A 23,301-nucleotide genomic window follows, 5' to 3' on the forward strand; every position below is an offset into this window, starting at 1 on the left:
GCCCCAGCCCCTGGCATCTACCAGTCTTTCTGTCTGGGTTTACCTATTCTTTCTGTCTGGACTTACCTATTCTGGACTTTTCATTTATATAGAATTATATAATATATGCCCATTCGTGTCTGGCTTATTTATTTATTTATTCAGGTCATAGTGGTTTATCACTGTCTAATTTCAGGTATACATTGTTATATATCAGTTTCTATATAGACTGCATAATACTCACCACCAAGTCTAGTTTTTATCTGTCACCATACATGTGTGTCCTTTTACCCTTTCACCCCCCGCCCCCTGTCCCTCTGGTAACCACTAATGTGTTCTCTTTATCTATGTGTTTGTTTATCTTCCACATATGAGTGAAATCATATGGTGTTTGTCATTCTCTGTTTGGCTCATTTTGCTTAACATCATACCCTCAAGATCCATCCATGTTGTTGCAAATGGGATGATTTTGTCTTTTTTTATGGCTGAGTAGTATTCCATTGTGTATATATATACACACCACATCTTCTTTATCCATTCATCAGTTGATGGGCACTTAGGTTTCTTCCACATCTTAGCTTATTGTGGATAATGCTGCAGTGAACATAGGGGTGCATAAATCTCTTTGAATTGTTGATTTCAAGTTCTTTGGATAAATACCCAGTAGTAGGATAGCTGGGTCATATGTTATTTCTATTTTTAATTTTTTGAGAAATCTCCTTTCTGTTTTCCATTATGGTTGCACCAGTTTGCATTCCCACCAGCAGTGTATGAAGGTTCCCTTTTCTCCACATCCTTTCCAACACTTATTATTTCTTGCTAAGTATAGCCATTCTGACAGAGGTAAGGTGAAATCTCATTGTAGTTTTGATTTGCATTTCCCTAATAATTAGTGGCGTTGAACGTCTTTTCATGTGCCTGTTGGCCATCTGTATATCTTCTTTGGAAAAATTTCTGTTCAGATCCTCTTTTTTTTTTAAGATTGGTACCTGAGCTAACATCTGTTGCCAGTCTTCTTTTTTTTTCTTCTTCTTCTTCTTCTTCTCCCCAAATGCCCCCCTCTCCCCGCGACCCATCTCCCCCACCTCCTCCCGGTATATAGTTGTATGTTAGTTGTGAGAGCCTCTGGTTGTACTATGTGGGATGCCACCCCAGCATGGCCTGATGAGCCGTGCCATGTCCGTGCCCAGGATCCGAACCAGCGAAACCTTTGGCCGCCAAAGCAGAGCACGTGAACTTAACCACTAGGCCCCGGGGCTGGCTCCTCTGTCCATTTTTTGATTGGGTTGTTTGTCTTTTTGTTGTTGAGTTGTATGAGTTCTTTATATATTTTGGAAGTTAACCCCTTGTCAGATAGATGATTTGCAAATATTTTCTCCCAGTTGGTGGGTTTTTTCCTTTTGTTGATGGTTTCCTTTGCCTTACAGAAGCTTTTTAGTCTGATGTAGTCCCATTTGTTTATTTTTTCTTTTGTTTTCCTTGCCTGAGTAGACTTGGTATTTGAAAAGATGCTGCTAAGACCCATGTGAGAGTATACTGCATTTGTTTTCTTCTAGGAGTTTTATGGTTTCAGGTCTTACATTGAAGTCTAATCCATTTGGAATTAATTTTTGTGTATGATGTAAGATAATGGTCTACTTTCATTCTTTTGCATATGGCTGTCCAGTTTTCCCTGTGATTGGCTTTTTTTTTTGTCCTTGACAATATTTTCAAGGTTCATTCCATGTTGTAACATGAATTACTACTTCTTTTTATGGCTGAATCATATTCCATTGTATGGATATACTCCATTTTGTTTATCCATTCATCAATTGATGGACGTTTGAGTTGTTTCTGCTTTTTGGCTAGTTTGAGTAATGCTGCTGTGAACATTTGTGTACAAGTTTTTGCGTGGACATGTTTCCTTGTCTCTTAGGTTTATATGTAGAAGTAGAATTCTGGATCAGATGGTAACTTTGTGTTTACCCTTTGGAGGGACTGCCAAACTGTTTTCCAAAGTGGCTGTTCCATTTTAAATTCTCATCAGCAAGGTATAATGGTTCCAGTTTCTCCACCTCCTCACCAACATTTGTTAATGTCTGTTTTTTTGATTATAGCCATCCTAGTGGGTATGAAGTGGTATACCGTTGTGGTTTTGATTTGCGTTTCCCTGATGACTAATGATTTTGAACATATTTTCATGTGCTTATTGGCCATTTATGTATCTTCTTTGGAAAAATATCTACTCAAATCCTTTGTCCATTTTTAAATTGAGGTCTTTTTTTGACCGTTAGTCTTATTTAACTCTTTTTAGTCTCCTTGGCGTGGCTTTTTCACTCAACTGAAATTGACCCCACTTGATTAAAGCAGGCCTTCACTGTTTCATTTTTTCATGAGGGTGTAGCTTACAAAGTAATTCCATTTTAGACCAAGAAACCAGTAAGTGCTTAAATTCCTTCTGTGTCCTGTTCCATATCGGTCACTGTAGGGGCTACTCAGTAAGTGGAGAAAGTGGTGCTTGCCTTCAGGAGCTCAGAGTCTGGATGGGAGAAATGATGTAGGTATGTGAAACAACTAGAAAATGATATATTATGCTGTATCACTGCCTGACCAATGTGGAGCATTTGTAAGTGCTGCAGAATCAGAGAAAGAAAGGGTCATTGTGGAGTAGGGTGGAAGGGAGAGATACGTGAGGTCTTGAGTTTAAGTCATGAAAAACAGGTATTATTCATATAAGCAGCCAAGTGAGGGAAAGGCATAGGCATGGTAAACACAGTGAAAAAGATGGGAAAGGTTATTTCGTTGGTGTTGCAGGATGGAACAGTAGAAAATAGAAAAGAAACAAAGAGTACACTTTAGGTTATAGCTCAAGTCAGGCATGATGAGCATCTGGACTTCTAGAGTGATGAGAAAAAAAGAATAAAAGAAAAAAGAAAACTTGAGAGGCACAGTGCTAGAATTTCATGTTTGAAAGTGGGGAAGGAAAAAATAATATCAATAATAGCAGCTAGTACATAAATGCTGGTGTAGATCCTTGACATATTTTAACTTATTTAGTCTTGACAATAACTATATAAGGCAGGTACTTTTATTATCTCCACTTTAGACATGAGGAAACAGAGGTTGGGTAAATTTCCCAGAGTCACAGAGAAGTGGGAGAGCTGGAGTTCAACCCAGAAACCTAAAGCCCGTGCTTGTCATCATTAGACTATCCTGTGTTAAGAGCAAAGGCCTAAGTGTCCCCAAGTTTTAGAGCCAGTGCTTACAAGGACACCAAATGAGCTGTGTTAGAATATCCACCAACCTCCACTGAGCACTGATTATAATAATCTGAAGTATTTCTTGTAAATGTTGTCACCTTGTGATCTTAGTGACCATAACCCCTCTTGCAGTTATCCTTTTGATAATCTAGGTTGAAAAAACCTCTATGTAAAAGTTGCCATTTTGAAAACACTTTCAAAAATATGGTTCACTATTTAGGAAGATATTTTGTGACAGTTTTCTTTTTGTGGTCTTATGTATATATTCTGTCTCCTCATTGTTACTGCTGATGGACAACAAAAAAAAAAGGTGTGATTTTTATGAAAGTCTTGCTAAGAGCCTTTGAAAGGTAGGCTAACCATCATCTTAAGGCCTATTAAACAGCTTAATGTTTGTTTCCGAAGTCCTAGCCTCTAGCTTGGTGTATAATATTTCGGATGGTCAGTTCACAAGTCGTGCCGATCTCATAGATGCTGCTGGAAGTTCACTGGGACGTGGTGCTCTTGTGCCAGGATTGGGTAAGAAATAAAATGCCCACATTTCCTTGGAAAAGTCAAAGTTTTAGCAATTTCTGTCAAAAAATCTTGCCACTTCCCTGTGGTATTCTAGTTTCCTTGAAAGAAAGAATTTTTTTATGTTACTGTTTAATTTTGAGAATTAATGTAAGAAATTGCCGTATGTGAAATTCCTCTGCATAAATTGCTATTGAGGGTACTGTCCATTAGGTTGTGTGATGATGCCTATAACAAATTCTTCTAAAAGTTCATGCCATAAAAAGGTTTATTTCCTGTAAAGAATTGGTATCCTTCTTATTGTTAGAAAATGAGCACTGTGTGTCATATTGGATATTTTCTTTGCCTTGGCTCCTGGGAAGCTCATATCTAAGTTTTGGGCTCAGTTGCTAAGGCTTTTATTGTGTGTTAATGTTAATTAGTCCTATCGTATTTGAGTCTTCATGTAAGCCACTTAAATCTTTTTTGGAATTAAAAAGGTCACATATAAGTCAGTTATTAAGAACTGTGTATTGCATGAGACTTATTCCATTCTTACATAGTAGTTAAGCAAAGTAAAAATTGAATCCTGCCTTCTTGCTGAGCCCCCATCTAATGCTTTTCCAGGTAAAATATATGGGAATAGAGTTGTGGATTGTCAGCACTGGGGGGAATCCTTGCTCTTCCATTCTTTAGCAGTGCTTATGAGAAATATGTATACAGACAGATGACAACATGACAGTTGAATAAAGCATGCTCTTTTTCCAGGTGCCTGTTATGATACAGTGAACAACATGCTGTGGACATGCTCGAATGACTATATTGATCAGTGGTGTAATCCTGGGAATCAGGCCTTCCATTATGTCTGTCAGAGACTTGGAGTCAGCCACATCATCACTGAGCCCAAAGGTGAGGTGCACTCATAGTCTTGCAGGAAGAGATTTCTCCCCATGAAATATGAGAGAGTACAGCAATTAGTAAGTGGGAATGTAGCCCAAGCAATAAAATATGTCAACAGCCTTCCCTCTTTGAACTTGGAAAGCTAAAATCCTTGTTACCTGATTGGTTTATCATTAAGTAAATAGTGTGTGAATAATAGAACTTACGAGGTGATTCATAGATGTTTTTAAAGTAAAATTGTTCTCTGCCTTCTGAAATTGTCAGAACTCTGGTGCAAAGATTGATTCTTTATTTGTACTGGCATGGGATTATGTGTTGTTACAATGTTTTACATTGATAAGCATTTATCTATACACAAATTTATAGTTAGAATTACCAATAAAGGACCTTTCTGTTTCTTAATATTAAGGTTCTTAACTATTAAGTTATTATTAACTTAAAATCTCATGGCTTCAAAGTCAGCTATAGTGGTATGGATGAGTGAGTAGTTCAGCAAATCCTTTCTCCATAAAGCAATGGTGAAATGGACAAAATTATCAAAAACAAGTATTTCTAGGCTGTAGTAATTGACCAAAGGCATAAACCAAATTGAGAAGTGGGTATTCAGAAAAAAACACAGCACTTTGGATAAGAACAGTGGAAGTCTATGGTGTTCTTAGCTGAGGGTGCTTCTGTCTCCTACCTCAAGCTCAGTCAGTGCAGTAGTCTCACCAGGGTGGGGCAGATCATGTAAACCAGCAGCTTTGCTGCCGGAGGGGATTGACTTGATTTGGAACAGAGTGTGGAAAAAACTCATGCCCAGCAGCAATATCAGTAACAGTAGTGGTCTTGGTGACAAACAGAGAAGACCAGTGGCTTAGCTAGTCTGAGGTTGTGGTTCCTGGTTAGAGCAAGCGGTCAACCAGCAGACTAGCTAGAAATTTACTAGTGAGATGTGGGTAGTAAGAAGGCTCTAGAGGGCTTTGATAAGCTCCCCACACATCTGCATAGAAGAAGCTGGAGAGGGCTCAGTCTGTTCATACAGGCCTGGCTACACATAAGTCTGCATACACACACAGAGATATGAGAGGACTCTGCAGAAAGGGAAAGCCAGGGCAGAGTTTAAAACGGCCTGAACTTTGATGTGCTCTTCCCAAAACACACAGATCCATCCACAGTAGGAGTCTTATTGGCTCAAGGTGTTTGAGCACAACCTCTGACCCAGACAGGGTGACCCCTAGGAAGGCAAGCTTAAAAATGAAAACAAGAATAAAAATAAACAAATGAAAAGTAAAAATTAAATACAAACAAGAATTTAAAAAAACAAACTGAGCAGAGAAATCAGTAGCTGCACATTGCAGGTGAAACTCAGATGTTAGACTTAGCAGATGAAGACTTTAAAGCAACCTTTATAAATATATTCAGTGAACTAAAGGAAACCACGTTTAAAAGATTAAAGGAAAGTATGATGACTATGATTAAACAAATAGAGAATTTCAACAAATAAATTATTTTTTTAAAAAAGGGCCAATTGGAAATTCTGGATTTGAAAAGTTCAATGACTGAAAAGAAAAAAAAATCATTAGAATGGCTCAGCAACAGCTTTGAGATGATGGGAGATATAATCAGCAAACTTGGACATAGATGAGGAGAGTTGTTGTATTTGATAAACAGAAAAAGACACTGTTGAGGAGTACTGGTCAGGTATTTTGTAGAATGTTCCTCAGTTCAGGTTCGTCTCATGCTTTTTGTTTTAAACTGAGGTTATAAATTTTGGGGAAGAATACTGCAGAGGTAAAGTGCTTTTCTCATTACATCATGCCAGGGTACATGATGTCAACAAGATTTATTACTAGTTATGTTAAAAAACTGATGTTTTGGTTTAAATGCCAACTTTCTTCACTGTGGAATTACTCCTTTTCTTTTTCAATACTCTATTTGTTAGAGACAAGTCATTAAGCCCACACTCATGGGGAGGGGAATTAAGCTCCACCCCCTGGAAGGAAAAGCATCAGAGAATTTGTGCACATATGTTAATTACCACAGTAATTAATAAATATTTTTTTGGAGGTGATACTTTGAAGCTGTGCAATTATCTATTCAGATTTTCTATTTTTTCTTGAGTTAGTTTTGGTAACTTATGTCTTTCTAGAAATTTGTGCATTTCATCTAAGTTTCCTTATTTGTTAGCATAAAGTTGCTCATAGTATTTCCTTATAGTTAGTTTGATTGTTATAGGGTCGGTAGTAATTTCTCTGCTTTCATGCTTGATTTTGGTATTTGTGTAAATTTACTAAAAATCATTGAACTGTGCACTTACTGTGGGTAAATTTTATGGTATGTAAGTTATATCTTGATAAAATTATTAAAGAAAAACAGCAAAAAGAAGAAAAGTCAACTATATATTAGTGACTCCCTAATTATCTCCAAACCTCTTGCCTGAACTCCAGACTATGTGTTTGCCTCCACTTGGATATCTAATAGGCATCTTCAACTTAGCATGTCAAAAATAAACTCCTTGTTTCTCCCTGTCTTCAAATCTATACCTACTGAGTGCTGCATATTTCCAGTGTATGGATCACTATGCTTTCATATGCTCAGACCAAAAAATTGGGGTTATCTGTGACTCTCTTTCTCTCACACCCCACATCCGAATGGACATCATCAATTCTGTCAGCTCCCACCTTCAAAACACATCCCAAATCCAACCCTTTCCCACAACCTATGCTGCTACAACTCTAGTCCAGGCCGGTGTCGTCTTCGCCTGGATTTTGTAGTAGCCCCTCAGTTGGCTTCCCCCTTCCTCTGGAGCTGCCCTTCTCCACATCTCCATGCAGCAGCCAGAGCCTTTTCCATTCTCGGTAGGCAGATCTGCAACTCCTCTGCTCAGACATCTCCACTGGCTTCCCATCTAACTCAGCATAAAAATCAAAGACCTCATTTCTTTAGGTAGGTCCCAAAGCTCTTTCAAAATGTCTTTGTTGAAGATGAACAGTACTGACCTGAATTCTATTGTTGTAAGACCAAGGACTCAAAAGGCGCAGAAGAGAGTGGGACCTAGCCTGGCCCTAGGGTTAATACTCAATTGAAAAGTTTAGTTTTGGTCAAGTTTACCTTCTCTTCGGTTGTCCATGAATCCTTTCCTCATAGTTCCCAGCACCTACAAGCCTTTTGCAGCTCTAAGGTTCCCCAACCCGGGCCTGCCTCTCCAAGATTACCTACTTTCCTGTTCTTTTTCAGCTAATTTAAAGAAAAAAGCAATCTTTTTTTGGTACTTGGCCTATTTAGATTATTTTCACCTCCATTCCCTGAATGCCTGTATCCATCCATCAGGCATTTATTATTATATAGGGGGACGCTTGTCAACCTTCACAAGGTTGCACTGATGGCTTCCTAGGCTGTGGTGACTAAATGAGATAGAAATGTTGAGGTACTACGGGAGGAGATATTTCTGGACCAGGGTTGGGGTGGGGTTCTACCATAGAGGAGCCATAGAAAATGGAGAGATTGTACTAGAATGGTAGCCAGCATGGGCTCTGAGCTGAGATGGCCTGAATTCAAATCCCAGCTCTACCACTTAGTAGCTGTGTGTCCTAGGGTGAGTTAGTTACTTAACCTCTCTGCCTCTTGATTTACTCCTTTCCAAAACAAGGCTGAAATAGTCTAAGTTTATGATGATTTTGTAAGGTAATGCGTGTAAAGCATCCAGCCCATTGTCCAGCATATAGAAAGGGCTCAAGAAGCAGTAGCTACTTATGCTCTAAAAAAAAGAAATGCCCAAGTGTTTTCACAGCAGCACCCTGTGGCAGGGAAGAGTTCTCTAGCAGTGGTGAAAGCGATAGAGCCAAAATACTCTCTAGTGTGCATGCACCTTTTATAAGTCAGAAGTCTGTTCCTTGGGGACCACCCACAGAGATGTCTTTCCTCACTGAGTTTCCTTTTCATCTTCTAGAAGAGGCTATAACCACGAATGAGGTTATAAACCAATTATTGCACCACGTTGGTGCGATGTGCATACACCAACTCAATCTTCTTGCTACCAATCCCAATCTTCCAATCACAAGTGTCTTGGGCAAGCAGCATCCGATTGAAGCACACCACCTTAGCAGTATTTGTGACATTATGGAGAAGGCCATGGTTAATGGAGATACCTGTATTATACGCTGCATTCTCGTTGTCTTTCAGGTAAATGCACTGTTTTGAGATAAATAATAGAGAAACAGAAACACAAACCTTGGCTTCAGCCAGCTAATTTCTACTAGAAGAAAAATTTAATGACATTCCTGTTTTGCATCTTACCACATTCTAATCCTGTCATGAGAATTACCGTCATATTCATTGCACTTCAGTTAATGGAGTATTGCTATATGTAGCTCATTGTAATTAATGTATGTAAAATATTTACTATAATTATACTATTACACAATAGAAGAGATTGTGGTTAAAAATCCACCTGGGTATCTATTCATAAGAATATCCACCATGTACTTTCTTCATAGCGATAATTTTATCTCCAGTGGAATTAGCATTTTTAGATATACTCCTTATGTTTCTGTAGGTGGTGTTTAAATTTTTCTTCAGCCCACAAACTGAAAGAAATCGAGACATCATTCGACGGTCGGGATTGCTTCTTTGGCAGTTGTTGATGGCACCAAAAGATCAAATTTGCCCTGAAATTCAGAAGGAAGTCTGCCTTGCCATCAGGTAATCAGCAAATGATTTTCTTAGTGCTTTCTGCAAAATACTTCTGCACTGTATTGTAATCTTCTCTGTAAGCTAGTAGCATAGTTGTCTCTTACCCCATCGCACAGTCAGGACTCATGCATAGAGGTTAATTTAACTGGAGAGGGGTTTGTGGCCCCGCTCCCAAAGGACCCAAACCATCTGTATACCTACATTCCTCATCTCACCTTTTGGATTTGAAATAAGCTCTTGAAGTGGCTATTTTGGTGGTTTGCAAGTAGATATCCTTCTCATTTGGGAGACAGTGTGGCAGTCTGGCTAAGAAGCAGGCTTTGGCAGCAGGCAGATCTGGGTTCTAGTCTTTGCCACTTACTAGCTGTGACCTTGGTTTGAGGCTTCCATTTCCTCAGCTGTAAAATGGGCATAAAAATAGTACCCACTTTATAGATTTGTGAGATTTTAGTAAGGCCTGATGAAAAGTAATGCTCGATGTGTTAGCCTTTTAAAATCCGCTTAAAACTTGTTACATAAGAGGACAGAAATTATGGGCCATTTTCTATTTATTGTCATTTAACCTATCAATATATTTTTTAATGCAATGAACTTTTATCCAGGAATATAGCCTTAATGTGACCAAGTATGAGTTAGTGACCAAGACAGGACTGAGTGCTTGGTCTGGGAGAATCGTTATGACGGGGTGAGCACAGAGGGAGGGGAATCTTTTTCCTTCCTTAATAGATTATGCTTTGGGTTCCTTTCTGTTGAGAGCATTAAGGTAATAAGTAAAATCTAGTGCCATAAGGAACCTTCTAGGGGTGATGGGTATGGTCACTATCTTGATTGTGACGATGCTTTCATGGGTGTATATGTATGTCAAAACTTATCAAATTGTACATTTTAAATATGTGCACTTTATGTTAAGCCTCATAAAAAAGAAAAAAAAATTCTGGCATCACTTGCAATGTTATTCTTCCCTTTTGGAAAAGCTGAGAATTAAAAATTGCCCTTCTCAAATGATTTTTTGGGCACAGTCTGCGTATTTGGCTGGCTTGACTACATTGACTTTTTAGAGCTCAATTCTCTTTAACCAATTCTGCATCTAGCCTCAGGTAAGTTATCATTTTAGTAATTCACAGATATGAGAAGGAGAGTGATAGCTTTTATCAGGGAGGTAATTGACCTATATCGCAAATTTAGGTTCAACTGGTTTTTTAGTGATGAAACTTACCTCAGACTTTTATGTAATCAAACTGGCATCTTTAATTAAAAAAAAGTTTAAATATTTAGAGCTTGGATTTTTCCAGAACATTTGCTTAAAAGCTTTTTGACTTTTCTGTCATTTCAGCTCTGGTTTAAATATCTTGTACCCAGGTGAAACTGAAATCAATAACTTACTTAAGCTGGTCTTAACAGAAGGTGAGAATTATCCTTTAATTATCCTTGAGCAACCATCCCTTTTTTTGTCCCTAAGCACACAACCTGATATTAAGATAATAGATATTTCTTTTCTTTGTGTTTGTTAGTTTGTGTTATTTTTAAAATGTATCTGCACATATGCCAACGCTTTAGCCAGACTGAAAGCAGAAATCATGTTTTATGTATCTTCAAGCTTTATAATCTGTTTTCTATCCCTACAACTAGCATAATGTACCTGATTGTAGATGTTTGAAGAATGTTAAAGATAACAATCTCTTGGTGATTTCTGAGCCAACATTTTTTTCACACATTAAAACTCAACTTTTAAAGTTAACCTAAACAACAACAACAACAAAATTCACCGAGTCAAAGACATTCTGCATTTATAAGCAACATTAAGCAACTAGAAATCACACTTTATGATTTATCAAGAGGGTAAACGACACTTAAATCAGGATGTTTTGGTTAAAAAAGTGTGATTGGTTGTGAGTATCTTTGCTTGTGTAAGTACGTATGCCTAATGCCCCTAGATTGTTGACAGTCTGCTTATTTAAAAACTTCTTTTGATAGCATCCGTTTTCTAAGTGTCCTTACCAGGGTAGTTTATGGAGCTTTGTTCTGTGTTAGGAGAGAGAAACAGCGGCCTCTCCCAGCTGCGGGACGTGATCCTAACCAATTTAGCGGAACAGCTCCAAAACAACCGATTTGGCAGCGAGGAGGATGACCATTACAGGTGACACCAGTTATATTACTCACTGCTGGCCTTTTCTTTGTGTTCTTCTAAGTAATTAATTTACATTTAAATGTGTTTTATCAACTTTAGTATCTTATAATATCCAATATGATAATTAGCATGTGAAGCCTAAACTGTGGATCAGTTGAAAGATAATAAATCCCACAGTTGCTCTAAGAAATGGTAATAGCATGTTGCCATTTTATCAGTAAAGTAACTTGGGCCTGGAGAATGGGTACTTAGCAAAAATAATAGATAGATTTTATTCAAAAAATCTTGGTGGAGGGTGTCATCCAAATTGCTGGTCTGTGAGAGAGGGTGGGAGTGTGGTTAGAGCTAGTGAGGGGAGGAAGGGGTTGGTTTCTTTGCTATTTATAAAATACTTAAGACTGTGTACTTGGGTACCATTTTTTTTCTGTAAGTTTGATTTAGATAATACACCTAGTTATTAGCATCATTGCTGAGTAAGATGATTTACTTACAGAACCAATTAATTTTATATCTTCTTTTTGTCATCTTGTGCCAATTGTATAAAATTTATCCTTTTATTAACAAACCATCAATATCTTATTGTTACATTTTCCCTGCATTTTCAAGACTAAACGATGAGCTTTTACACTACATTCTGAAGATTGTTGTACGAGAATCCTGTATCTTAATCACCAAGTGCCAAACTGTCTCTAAAGATGATTTTCAAAAACTCCTTTCAACCGTACCTGTAAGTAAAAATGTGTTTAATGAAAGAAAAATTATATCGTGTCCCTCTTTTCGCTTTCCTGTGTTGAGGTGTGTATGTGTACAGACAGACACACGCTTTACAAGGATAGACTTAATTGATGAAAGTCGATGGATAGCTGTGCTTGTCCTAAAAATGTAGAACTAGACGAATCCATTTGGAGTACTTTCTCCAGAGGCTTTATTCCTCCTGCTTAAATGCTTTGATGAAATAAATTATTTAGCTGAATTTAGATGTGTTCATTTTGCTTAAAATAGTGAGGATTTCCCCCCCATTAATTTTTAATTTAACATTGTTTTCTAAACCTTCGCTGTTTCACGGAGACTGATAAGAACCAAAGGATTGTTTTAAGGGTTTGGGTAGAGTCTTCTCTAATGGAGATGCATGTGAGGGGAAGAGGGTGGGGAAGAATTAGGAGGCAAAAAGTGAAGTAAGTATCTGAGTGATTAGTAAGAATTATGTAGCAGAAGACAGAAAGTTATGGTAAATGTGTCAAATTATATATCAAAAGCCACGTGGAAATAAGTCACCAGAGAAACTAACTTGATCTGTTTTCTGTACTTTCTCTTTTGCTTCCCTTGTCAAAATCTTTTAAAAACATGAGGCTTACATGACCCCTTCTTTCAGTCTGGTTTAGATCATTTAAATGCCCTTATTTGTATTAAAGGCTGCATCCTCCTGCTTGCGCTATCTGATGGCAGTCCAGAACCACCTTCTCAGTAACACTATTTTGATTAAACCTGATGAGAATGATGACAGTGACAACTCCTTGCAGGGAGAGACATTGAAGGTACAGGTAAACACCAAGCTTTATTCTAACGATGCTTTCTACCCAGTGTGTAAAGCACAGCTTTTAATTGGCTAAATTTCTCTGTGTTATGGTGTCAAATTTCACCATGTGGCTTATATTTTTGTGAGATGTAATATTAGGTCACTCATTTCATAGAATTTTATGTCACTGCACAGTGGTTACCATATTTGTGACACTCTCATAATGTGTCATCTGTGTGCTCCTGTCAATCTTTTTGTGCCTCTGTTTATTTTCATCTTTTTTTAAAGACTACAAAATATGGCACTTACAAGTGATCTCATTCACACCTGAAAGTTATATAGATAGATAGATAGATAGGTAAATAAATCTGGGAGCATAACATTTTGAACATTTTGACAATTTGGCTGGTTTATTATATTCTCTTGATTCAAATAACTTTAAAAAGGTGATAATTTCCTCACAATCTTTATATTGAATAATTTAATTTCTAAACCTGTAGTTCATTTTCTGTAACTATTTTTAAGTTAGCTTCTGTGTAAACTCAGTTTGTTCTCACATGGCAATTTATAGCAATCCAAAGATTTTTTTTATAGCAGTGGTTGTTATAATTTTGACAGATGCTCAAGGCTGTTGTTTGCATTGTTCTTCAGAATTTCATCTTTGTGGGAGAATTAGAGAAATCAGTAGGAACTTGATTCTTCCTTAAAATGTTGACTAAAACACACTGAAAAATTAACCAAGGAAGCCATAGTAGAAGATAAAAGCCATTATGGTTTGCCCTCTTCTTACTCCTTTATGCATATATGCTGTATAAATCATACACCTGCTAGTTCATATTTATGAGTTTATCTCATTATCAGTTTTTAAGCAGGCAAAAATGCATGAATTAATCATTTAAATTGCTGATACTATTTATTAACTTCTCTTGTCTTAGTCTCCTAACCAGTAAAAAGGGACGATAGCACCTCCCTTGTATGGTTGCTGTGAGGACTAGAGACGAGGCATGTAAATTACCCAGCACTTTGCTCTAAAGGGTGTGCAGTCAGTAGATTCCGGCTGGTATGATTACTGTGACTTAAACCATGATTTATCTCCTCTAGTCAGTTCAGAATTCTTTTTCTCTTAATGATAAAAATGTCTTAACAATACCAAAAAAAGACCCCAGAAAATTCCAACAGTGCGAACCAGTGTTTTCTGTTTGAAAGGCTAAATTTGATAAATTCTGAATTAACTCATGGAAAGAAATACTCTTGGTAAAGGTAGAATAGGCTGGGTTGTCATATATTTCTGGGAAAAATTAAAAACACAAATTTGACCTAAAGCGTTAGCTTGGTTGTATTTTTTTTAATAGAAAATATTAGTAAACTAAACATTTCCATGATCTTAACTAGTGTTTCTTAACATATTATTTAATATTTGTACACCCATGAACTCTCTAGTAATTATTTTTAATGTTTATTATCCTATAACTGCCTGCTACTTTAATTGAATTTTTTAACTTGCCTGTTTTCAAGTGTAATGATTTAAAACTTTAAGTAAAAAGGTCACTTGTACTGGTTCAGAATGTTGTGTTTTCGTCTCATTTTGTTTACCACCTATACATGCACCTTTACTGTTCTGTTTTTCTCTTTAGCTATCCTCATCCCACCCAAGGCCATCCTCCACCTGGACAGTTTCTGGGCTGGCCACTGGGAGCTCTCCTGTGCTGGCGGGGATGGGAGAAATGCCTTTTCTCCTAGGGACTCAGTGTGCTCCTCGTGAAATACTGCGTATTTCTGTCAGCACTCCAGGCCTTAGTCTCCCAAATCAAATTGCTATTTGCCATCCTAGCAGAACTTACTGCTTTGGGCTTATTCTGGCCACCTCATTATTTAATTTGGAAATACATCATTAAATACGTCATTTCATGTTGTCGTTGTGAGTGTCTGTTCATCACAAAGCTTAAAAATAATATTATGATATCTTCTACCTAGGAGCTAAAGGTCAGTATTTTGGCTCTTGCCACCCAAATCCTGACTGGATGTGATGAAGTGTTGGAAATGCTACAGCAGGTCACAACTGCCCTCATAAATAGTGACATAGCTGACCGTGAGCAGAGGTGAGGAAATGGCTTGTGAACTGTGTGACCTGCTGCCCTTCAAGAAGAAGACTTTGCTTATAAAAGCGAAATCTTTTAGAACATCAAATGTTCATTGAATATAGAGAGATTTTTGTGAGAATAGATTGAAACAGCAAGTGTTTCAAAGCCAAGTGCAATCGTACTCCTTAGTGGTGCTTTTAGGTGAGATTGGGCTAACAGCCATCATCTAAGGGTAGCAGGGTTGTGGTGGACGGCATCCTCTCTGACATTTGGGTCTTCTGCCATCATCACTCCCAAATTGGCCTTTCCTTCAATTATCCAGCTCGGTACCACGTACATGTAGTTTCCTCATGGTAAGTACTTTAGGGAGGTGGAAGTGACTTATTGATAGAGATAAGTAACTGCCGTGCAGAAGATGACACTGACATGATATCTCAAGATCGTATTGTAATTTTACTTGTCCATATATAGGAGTGACCTATACAGAGGGTAAACTTCTCTTTCCCAGTAATAAAGCTCTTTCTCAGTCCTCTCCATTAAAATTCCTGCTATGGTTTGCTGTTGGAGATGAGTTTCATCCTGTGTTTGTTGATGATTTTCATGTTAGAGCTACTGATCTAAAACAATCCTGAAGTGTAATTTTTCCTCCAGTAACCCTGTCTGTCCCCATGTCCCTGTTTCTTGCCCACTCCTAGAGACAGGTGGGCAGGTTGGAACTGAGAACAATATAATCCAGATAGCCGTTGCCTTGGGGCTTGTTTAGACATGTAGAGTCCGCTGCTGGCACATGGTTTAGACTTACCCTGGGGAGGAGGTACAGTCTGAGAGCCTGGGAGATGCGAGGTCTGTTTCTGGTTCTAACCCCAATATCATAAGTAGTCGTAGAGAATTTATATAACCCACATCTTTTTTTGTCTGAGTCACATACATTAATTCTTCCAGTAGAAGACTGGGATATTAAGAATGTGATTTTAAGTAGTCATTTCACAATATGTACATATAGCAAATCATTATGGTGTATGCCTTCAATTTATACAATATTATTTGTCAATTATATGTCAGTAAAGTGTGGAGGGGAGGGAAGAATTTGATTTCAAAGACAAATTAAAAATCTGTCTGCCTCTGTCCCCGACATGAGCCACTTTCTCTAGGCCAGAAGTGGGCGTCACTGCCATGGGCAGGCGAATCGTTGTGTGGCCATTCTCTTTCCCCCTACCTAAGACTCAGTGCAGCACAGTGACCTGTAGCCCAGAGCCAAGGAAACTTTGCAAGTTGTAACTACCTGGAGTAACTTTTTGCATTTTAGAACCCATTTATACAGGGCTTCACAGGTGCTACGAAAAGCAGCACGTAAACTCTTTTTGGCAAAATCACAGGTTGAAGGGGAAATCGATTACTAGATTTCTATTCTCTCCTCCTCCCTCAGTGGTGGAAGGTGGGAAATTTGTGGACTGAATTGCTGTAGCCCTAAGTGCTTAACTAGTTCAAGGAGATGCAGTTTAAGAGGATTTGTCAGATAAAGATGACGTTAGTCGCTTCTTCACATGATTGGGGATTGCTTAAGCTGTGTGTTTTCTTAAACTTCTTGTAGGTTAAAAGGCTTGGAACAAGTTACTAAGGCTACTATGCTTGGTCACCTTCTTCCAGTGTTACTGACCTCCCTGATGCACCCAAATTTACAGACTCTGACCATGGCCGATGCCCTGATGCCTCAGCTAGTGCAGCTGGTCCTCTATACCAGTCAGGTATGATCCATGGTGAGCCAAAGTGAACGGCCCTTGGGGCAGCCCACTTCACACTGCGGCTGTGTGCGTTCACTGAAGGCAGAAGAAACGGAGCCATGTCTTCAGAAGACAGGGGAGATAACAACGGAATGAAGAAAAATACTGTCATAAAAATAAACTGAAATATTAAGGGGAAACATTTTTTGTTTGACAGAATTACTTCCTGCAATCTTTTAGTAAGTGTTTGTTGCCAGTCAGCTGTAAAAATGCTCATCTACAACGCTGCTGAGTTCCTATCATTATATGGAGTCTCCTGAGTCCTTGCTGGCTGTTAGTAACTAATATAAATGATATGTTCCATTCCAGGCTTAAATAAAATGATGTTAAGATGTATAAGTAGAAAAGCATTTCTTAGTGAAGAAGGGCAGACTAGGATTGTAAAAAGATAGTTTAAGTGAGAATTCTAAGTTTGGCTCTAGTACCATCTGGATAACTGACAGTAAGCACTTTAAGGCATGATGGTGGTTTTGTGTTTCAGACGGCTTTGCTGCTTAAAACCCAGTGTCCAGTTTTTGCTGAAGTGGGCTGTTCCCCATGTGGTGCATCGGACCAGAAGGGCAGGCTCTTCCCTGATGAGAGGTGAGGGACGCTGCTTTCCTTCGGGAGGCCCTGTCTTGTTTTCTTCTGTGAAAGCCTAGTGCTTCTTTTACAGGGGTTGTTAGGAAGGTTTATCTAACTGGGAAAAGAAAGAGACTTCAGGGCCAAAATTTTGTGTGCAAAACACAAAAATTCACACACAGCTTTGTGAATTTATAGGGAGAAGTTAAAATAAATTTCCCCATCAAGAAACAAGTTCAAAATTGACAAATTCTCATATACTGATGATGAGGATGTAATAATATAAAATATTATGACTTTGGCAAACAATGTGACATTTTCTTAAAAAGTTAAACATAGATCTACCATATAACCCAGGTATTTTCACAAGAGAAAGGAAAGCGTAAATTCTTACAAAGGCTTGTGTATGAAGGTTCATAACAGCTTTAGTTAGAATAGCCTGAACAAGAAACCACCCAAATGTCCATCAACAGATGAAGAGATTAGCTCACTGTGGTCTATCCATACAATGCAATAAAAAGAAATGGACCATTGATAGATGCGAAAACATGAGTGAATCTTAGAATACTTACGCTGCGAGAAAGAAGCCAGACCCCCTAAAAAGTACATACTGTGATTCTATTTGTATCAAACTCTGGAAAATGCAAACTAATTTCTAGTGACAGAAAGCAAACAAGTAATCATCTGAATTACCAAAAGGAAGGAGGAAGCGTCATGGATCAATACATATGGCCAAACAAACCAAGTTGTACACTTTAAATATGTGCAGTTTGCTTTATGTCGATCACATCTCACTAAAGCTGTCTTTGAACCCAGTGATCAGAAAGGAAGGACTTGGGGCTGTCCCCGTGGCCGAGTGGTCAAGTTCACGTGCTCCGCTGCAGGCGGCCCAGTGTTTCGTTGGTTCGAATCCTGGGTGCGGACATGGCGCTGCTCATCAAACTGCACTGAGGCAGCATCCCACATGCCACAACTAGAAGGACCCACAACGAAGAATATACAACTATGTACCGGGGGGGCTTTGGGGAGAAAAAGGAAAAAAATAAAATCTTTTAAAAAAAAAAAGAAAGGAAGGACTTCCCAGGTTCTCTAGCAGGGCTCACCAGTGGGGCGTTGTGCAGTGACGAACATTTGTATCTGTGTTGTCCAGTACTGTCGGCTGCAACACGTGCTGTTACTGAGCACCTGCAGCGTGGCGAATGTGACCAAGGAACTGGAGTTAAAGTTGTATTTAATTTAGATTCAACTTAAATGGCCACATTTGACTAAGTAGTTAACCATGTTGGGCAGTACCGTGCAGAAAGAGTGTAAGAGAATTCCACAACAGCATTTAGGTTGTAGGAGTTTGTATTCCCCAACCTTGGGCTGTGAAGTTCTTGAGAGTTCAATTGCAGGTAGATAAGAGGACTTCAGAGGCACTTTTCTTTACTAAAAATTACAGGAAAAAGTAGTCACGTAGACTCATGGAGTTTTCAAGAATTGGCATTTAGATACCAATAAAAAGAACCTTTACAGGACACTAATCCTGTGGGCTTCGGAAGGTGGTCAGTTTTTAAGGTGTTTCACAGTATCTTTTTTTTTCCTGAGCAACTTTAAATGAGAGTTGGTGAGGTCCTCTCCCGGATATGAATTGGGTCTCCCCCTTTAAAAAGAGGAAAAGAAATGCAGATATATTGTCTAACAACAAAATAAAAGGAAAAAGAACCTTAAATGTAGGACTTCTTTTCATGTTTCTGCTCGCCGCTGATATCAAACATTTAAAAGCCACAATGTTGTCATACTACATGCTGTGGAAAATAAAAGCAAAATTTCTTAACATTTTATATTTTACTGTGTATCCCCTTTTTTTCCCTTCCTTGCTAAGCTAAATCACTTTCTCTGTGTCTCATTCTAGAATGCTAGAAGAGAAGGAAGAGCCAGGCTTTCTCACTGGTTTAAAGATTCCTGCTCCGTGGGCTGCTGGGAAGACTGTGGAGACAGTCCACCCTGTGAGAGACAACTATAAATTTAAAGAGACCGTCCACATCCCCGGAGCCCGCTGCCTGTATCTGAGATTTGATAGCAGATGTTCTTCCCAATATGACTATGACAAAGTAAGCAAGCACTGGTTTAGTGTTCCTTCCGCCTCTAACAAGCCGATTTCTTAGATGCTTCTTATTTTTCTTTGCTGCTGGTCACCATTCTTGACTTATTCCTGCCTGCAGATATCTCTTAGGAGAAGTTCCCTGAGGTAATGCCTTGAAGGGTAGTGACTGGGGAGTTAGAGGAGTCGGTGCCTCTGCGGCCTAGGAACAGTGTTGAATGACATAGTGAAAGCAGACTTTCGTAAGCTTTCAAAGATTTAGACCTGAGTCAAAGGAAATTTTCCTTTCCATTCTGCTTACCCCTTGCCTTCCCTCGTGCTTGGAATTCCTCGAGATATGTGTGTCCATTCGTCTAGAGAGGTCTTACTGCCCAGTTCTTGGGGTGTCTCATGTATCTTTTGGGAGAAGGTGGCCTTTTAGAAGGGTTTCAGGTGTGCTAGGATCTGGTTTATATTTATTTAAATTATTTCTTCTTCTTTGCCATTACCTCAGGGCTTATATAGGTTTTGAGGAAGTGTAGTTTCTGGCCTAGTGGCTTAACAGTTATAAGTAAAAGGAAACATTTTAGGGGCTGAAGTATTTTCTTCTGTTTATGATTGTTGCATTGTAAACCATCATGTTGACCTTATGAGGAAGGGCTAATGAAATTATGAGGTGTAACATATAAAAAAAAAACTGAAGGATTATCTAATACCTTTGTACATAGATAGGACTATTTGTATGTAGATATTAGCCATCTCTTGTCTCTCTCCTCTGAACTGTGTAGGGGCAAATGGTCTTAAATCCCACCAGGGGAGATTTTTAGGTTAAGAATAAAGGACTTCTTAACTGTATATACTATGAGACGGTGAAATACATTACAGAGAAAATTATAGAATCCTCTTCCCCATTGTCTTTTACGATAGTGAAGATTTTGAGATGTCCAGAGGGATTTAAGACTTGCTCCCGGGGTGGGCCCTGTGGCCGAGTGGTTAAGTTCATGTGCTCCACTTTAGCAGCCCAGGGTTTGCCAGTTTTGATCCTGGGTGCGGACCTACACACTGCTCATCAAGCCATGCTGTGGTGGCATCCCACGTGGTAGAACTAGAATGACCTACAACTAAGATGTACAACTATGTACTGGGGTTTGGGGAGAAACAAAAAAAAGAGGAAGATTGGCAAAAGAGGTTAGCTCAGGGCCAATCTTCCTCACCAAAAGAAGAAAACGGGGAGAGATACATAAAAGAAAAAACAGGGGCCGGCACTGTAGCTGAGTGGTTAAGTTCATGTACTCTGCTTTGACGGCCTGGGGTTTCACTGGTTCGGATCCTGGGCACGGACATGGCACCCCTCATCAGGCCCTGTTGAGGCAGCATCCCACATGCCACAACTAGAAGGACCCACAACTAAAATATACAACTACATGCTGGGGTGATTTGGGGAGAAAAAAGCAGGAAAAAAAAAAGAAAAAGAAAAAAATAGAAAAAAAAGACTCGCCCCCAAAACTCACCTTAGCTGGAAGCACTAGAATTTAGAAGATAGTCTTTGGTGGGCCTTTCAAAAAATGTATCTCCTAACACAATCTAACCTACTTCATAGTTCTTGGCATCAGCTACTCCCATTTCCTAGATTCAAGTGATATGACTATTTAAATGGGAATCTGGGCTGGCCTCATGGTGTAGCAGTTAAGTGCACACGTTCCGCTTCGGTGGCCCGGGGTTTGCTGGTTTGCATCCCGGGTGCGGACATGGCACCGCTTGGCAAGCCATGCTGTGGCACATATCCCACATATAAAGTAGAGGAAGATGGGCACGGATGTTAGCTCAGGGCCAGGCTTCCACAGCAAAAAGAGGAGGATTGGTGGTGGGTGTTAGCTCCGGGCTAATCTTCCTCAAAAAAAGTAAAATGGGAATGGAAGAGGTTGTCATTTTAGTTGGTGTCATTTGTGTCTCCTTTAAGAACCAGTGATTTGCATCTTCTGATGTGCGCTCACCTTGACCTGCAGTAGACGATAGCATTAAATGTGGGGGCAGGGAGGCTTACACAAGGGTAAGAGTAACGTTTACTTTTCCAGTGGTCCCTGGCTCGTGTCAGCAAAAAGTCCAAAAGGGTAAGAAATCACAAAATGATAAGTGTCCCAGGCTAAAAGTTCAGCTTTTAGGTCCAAACGGAGCTCTCTTACACAGTCAGAGGCAGTGAGAGTGTGCATACACTAGGAGACAGGATTTGGTGTTTACAGACGCGGGGCTTTATTCTTCTCTGAAAGTACTTGAATGCCAAAGGACCTCTAAGTGTTTCTCCTGCACGTTAGAATGGTGGTTAATTGGATATAAATGAACAGCCTTTATTGAGGAAAAGTATTGATACATGAAAACTGACCTAAAAAGAAGCAGCCCCCTTTCTTGCCCGACTTTGTGTCATTTTCTTTTTATGACATTAAGCAACATTCTAAGAATAGATGGCTTATTTTCAATTTGTTGCATTTTTAAAAATCCTCATTCATTGAGTTTTTTTTGTTTTGTGTTTATTTTGTTGTGTTAGATACAAGCATCTTTCCATTGTTTTGCTCACTTTATTAATTTTGGGGGACTTAAGGGGACAAACTGTATCTGTTATTGATGAGTTATATGTCATTACTTAGGATTAAAATAGCTATTTAAAAATATATGTATAACAGCTGAGTATAACTATTTTAATGTGAGGTCCCCAAGCCAATGAAATTGTGGTAATGTTTCTTATTACTCTGTGGCTGCCCTGTAAATACCAATGGCTGCTCGCATCTGAACTAGTATCAGTTCTGCCTAAAAGATCAGGAAATAGTAGTTAGATTAGAGTGACACCAGGGCCTGATTATAAATGTATTTTTAAACAAACTTTTTTTTGCAGCCTTTTTATTTGTAGATGTTGTTTTTGTTTTTCTTTTACAGTCTAACAGTCTATTTTCTGTTTTGAAGTTGGTGATATACGCGGGGCCTAACACAAACAGTAGGAAGGTTGCTGAGTATGGAGGCAATACACTGGGATATGGCAGCCGTAGTGTCTTAGGAACTGGTTGGCCAAAAGACTTGGTGAAGGTATGGTATCAGTCACATTCACTTCCTAGAAAAGAAAAATGAACTTACGTTCCTTATGGGCCTAAGCATTAACTGTGATTCCAGAAAAAAGTTTCCATGGGGGCTTTTATTGCTGTGGGGCTACTTTGCCAGGACTGTAAACTCACTACTTCGTTCAGAATGACCCTCCTTTCACTTGTGTGGCATCAGACCCCGTCTACTCCAGAACTTGTATCCGTTCTACAGGTTTCCCAGGGACTGAGGTTGTCACAGATCGTCCTTCCCTGTCCATTAAAAGGACGACTAGTTCTTCCAGCTTACTTCTTCTCTAGACTCCCTTGTGATGGTATCCTAGAACCACAGGGGCATTGCAGTTTAAAAATGTTGAATTGATGTTTTCAAATAAATTTGGGCCTGTGGACCAAAAATAATGATCCAACCTCAAACTGGTGAGATTTCAGCCATGCTTTGTAATTTGGGCCCTTGAACTACGACATATATACCTAGAATATGAATATGAACTGAAATGCCTACTTAGACCTGGAAACCTCTCCAAAGTCTGTTCCCCGCTCCCTTACCTCCATTGTACATGTTACGCACTCTCTTTAACTCAGCCATAGACAGCAAGTTACCTCCTAGGGTATAGTCTGGATGCATCTGTATCCAGACCACCCAACAGTTTTAATTGTTCTCTAATTTCCTGCATTTTGTTTTTCACTCATGGTGTTGGTTCTACAGTACAGAGCAAGGTCTTCCAGCACTCTCTCTGTCTTCTTCAAGATACTGCCCATTTGCCTGCCTTATTGGCACAAATGAGGTGGTGAAGTAGAGAGG

The 23,301-nt window shown here is 39.0% G+C and overlaps 1 protein-coding gene across 14 annotated transcripts in view; it reads left to right on the forward strand.

Moving 5' to 3' along the window:
• Window positions 1-23,301, forward strand: part of HECTD4 (HECT domain E3 ubiquitin protein ligase 4) — a 187,867-nt gene that overhangs the window by 85,850 nt on the left and 78,716 nt on the right. For 5 of the 14 annotated variants that reach the window (XM_023647129.2, XM_023647131.2, XM_023647134.2 and 2 more), the window contains exons 10-22: window positions 3,624-3,737; window positions 4,479-4,619; window positions 8,542-8,774; window positions 9,148-9,293; window positions 10,618-10,688; window positions 11,316-11,421; window positions 12,019-12,139; window positions 12,825-12,953; window positions 14,903-15,027; window positions 16,601-16,754; window positions 17,272-17,372; window positions 19,246-19,444; window positions 22,342-22,488. In XM_023647129.2, coding sequence (XP_023502897.2) covers window positions 3,624-3,737; window positions 4,479-4,619; window positions 8,542-8,774; window positions 9,148-9,293; window positions 10,618-10,688; window positions 11,316-11,421; window positions 12,019-12,139; window positions 12,825-12,953; window positions 14,903-15,027; window positions 16,601-16,754; window positions 17,272-17,372; window positions 19,246-19,444; window positions 22,342-22,488 — 1,787 coding nt within the window. The remainder of the gene's footprint in view (window positions 1-3,623; window positions 3,738-4,478; window positions 4,620-8,541; window positions 8,775-9,147; window positions 9,294-10,617; window positions 10,689-11,315; window positions 11,422-12,018; window positions 12,140-12,824; window positions 12,954-14,902; window positions 15,028-16,600; window positions 16,755-17,271; window positions 17,373-19,245; window positions 19,445-22,341; window positions 22,489-23,301) is intronic. The other 9 variants (XM_023647132.2, XM_070220098.1, XM_070220100.1 and 6 more) reach the window with 5 other exon arrangements.

The sequence above is a fragment of the Equus caballus genome, chromosome 8 (assembly GCF_041296265.1).
Source record: "Equus caballus isolate H_3958 breed thoroughbred chromosome 8, TB-T2T, whole genome shotgun sequence".
Lineage (NCBI taxonomy): Eukaryota > Metazoa > Chordata > Mammalia > Perissodactyla > Equidae > Equus > Equus caballus.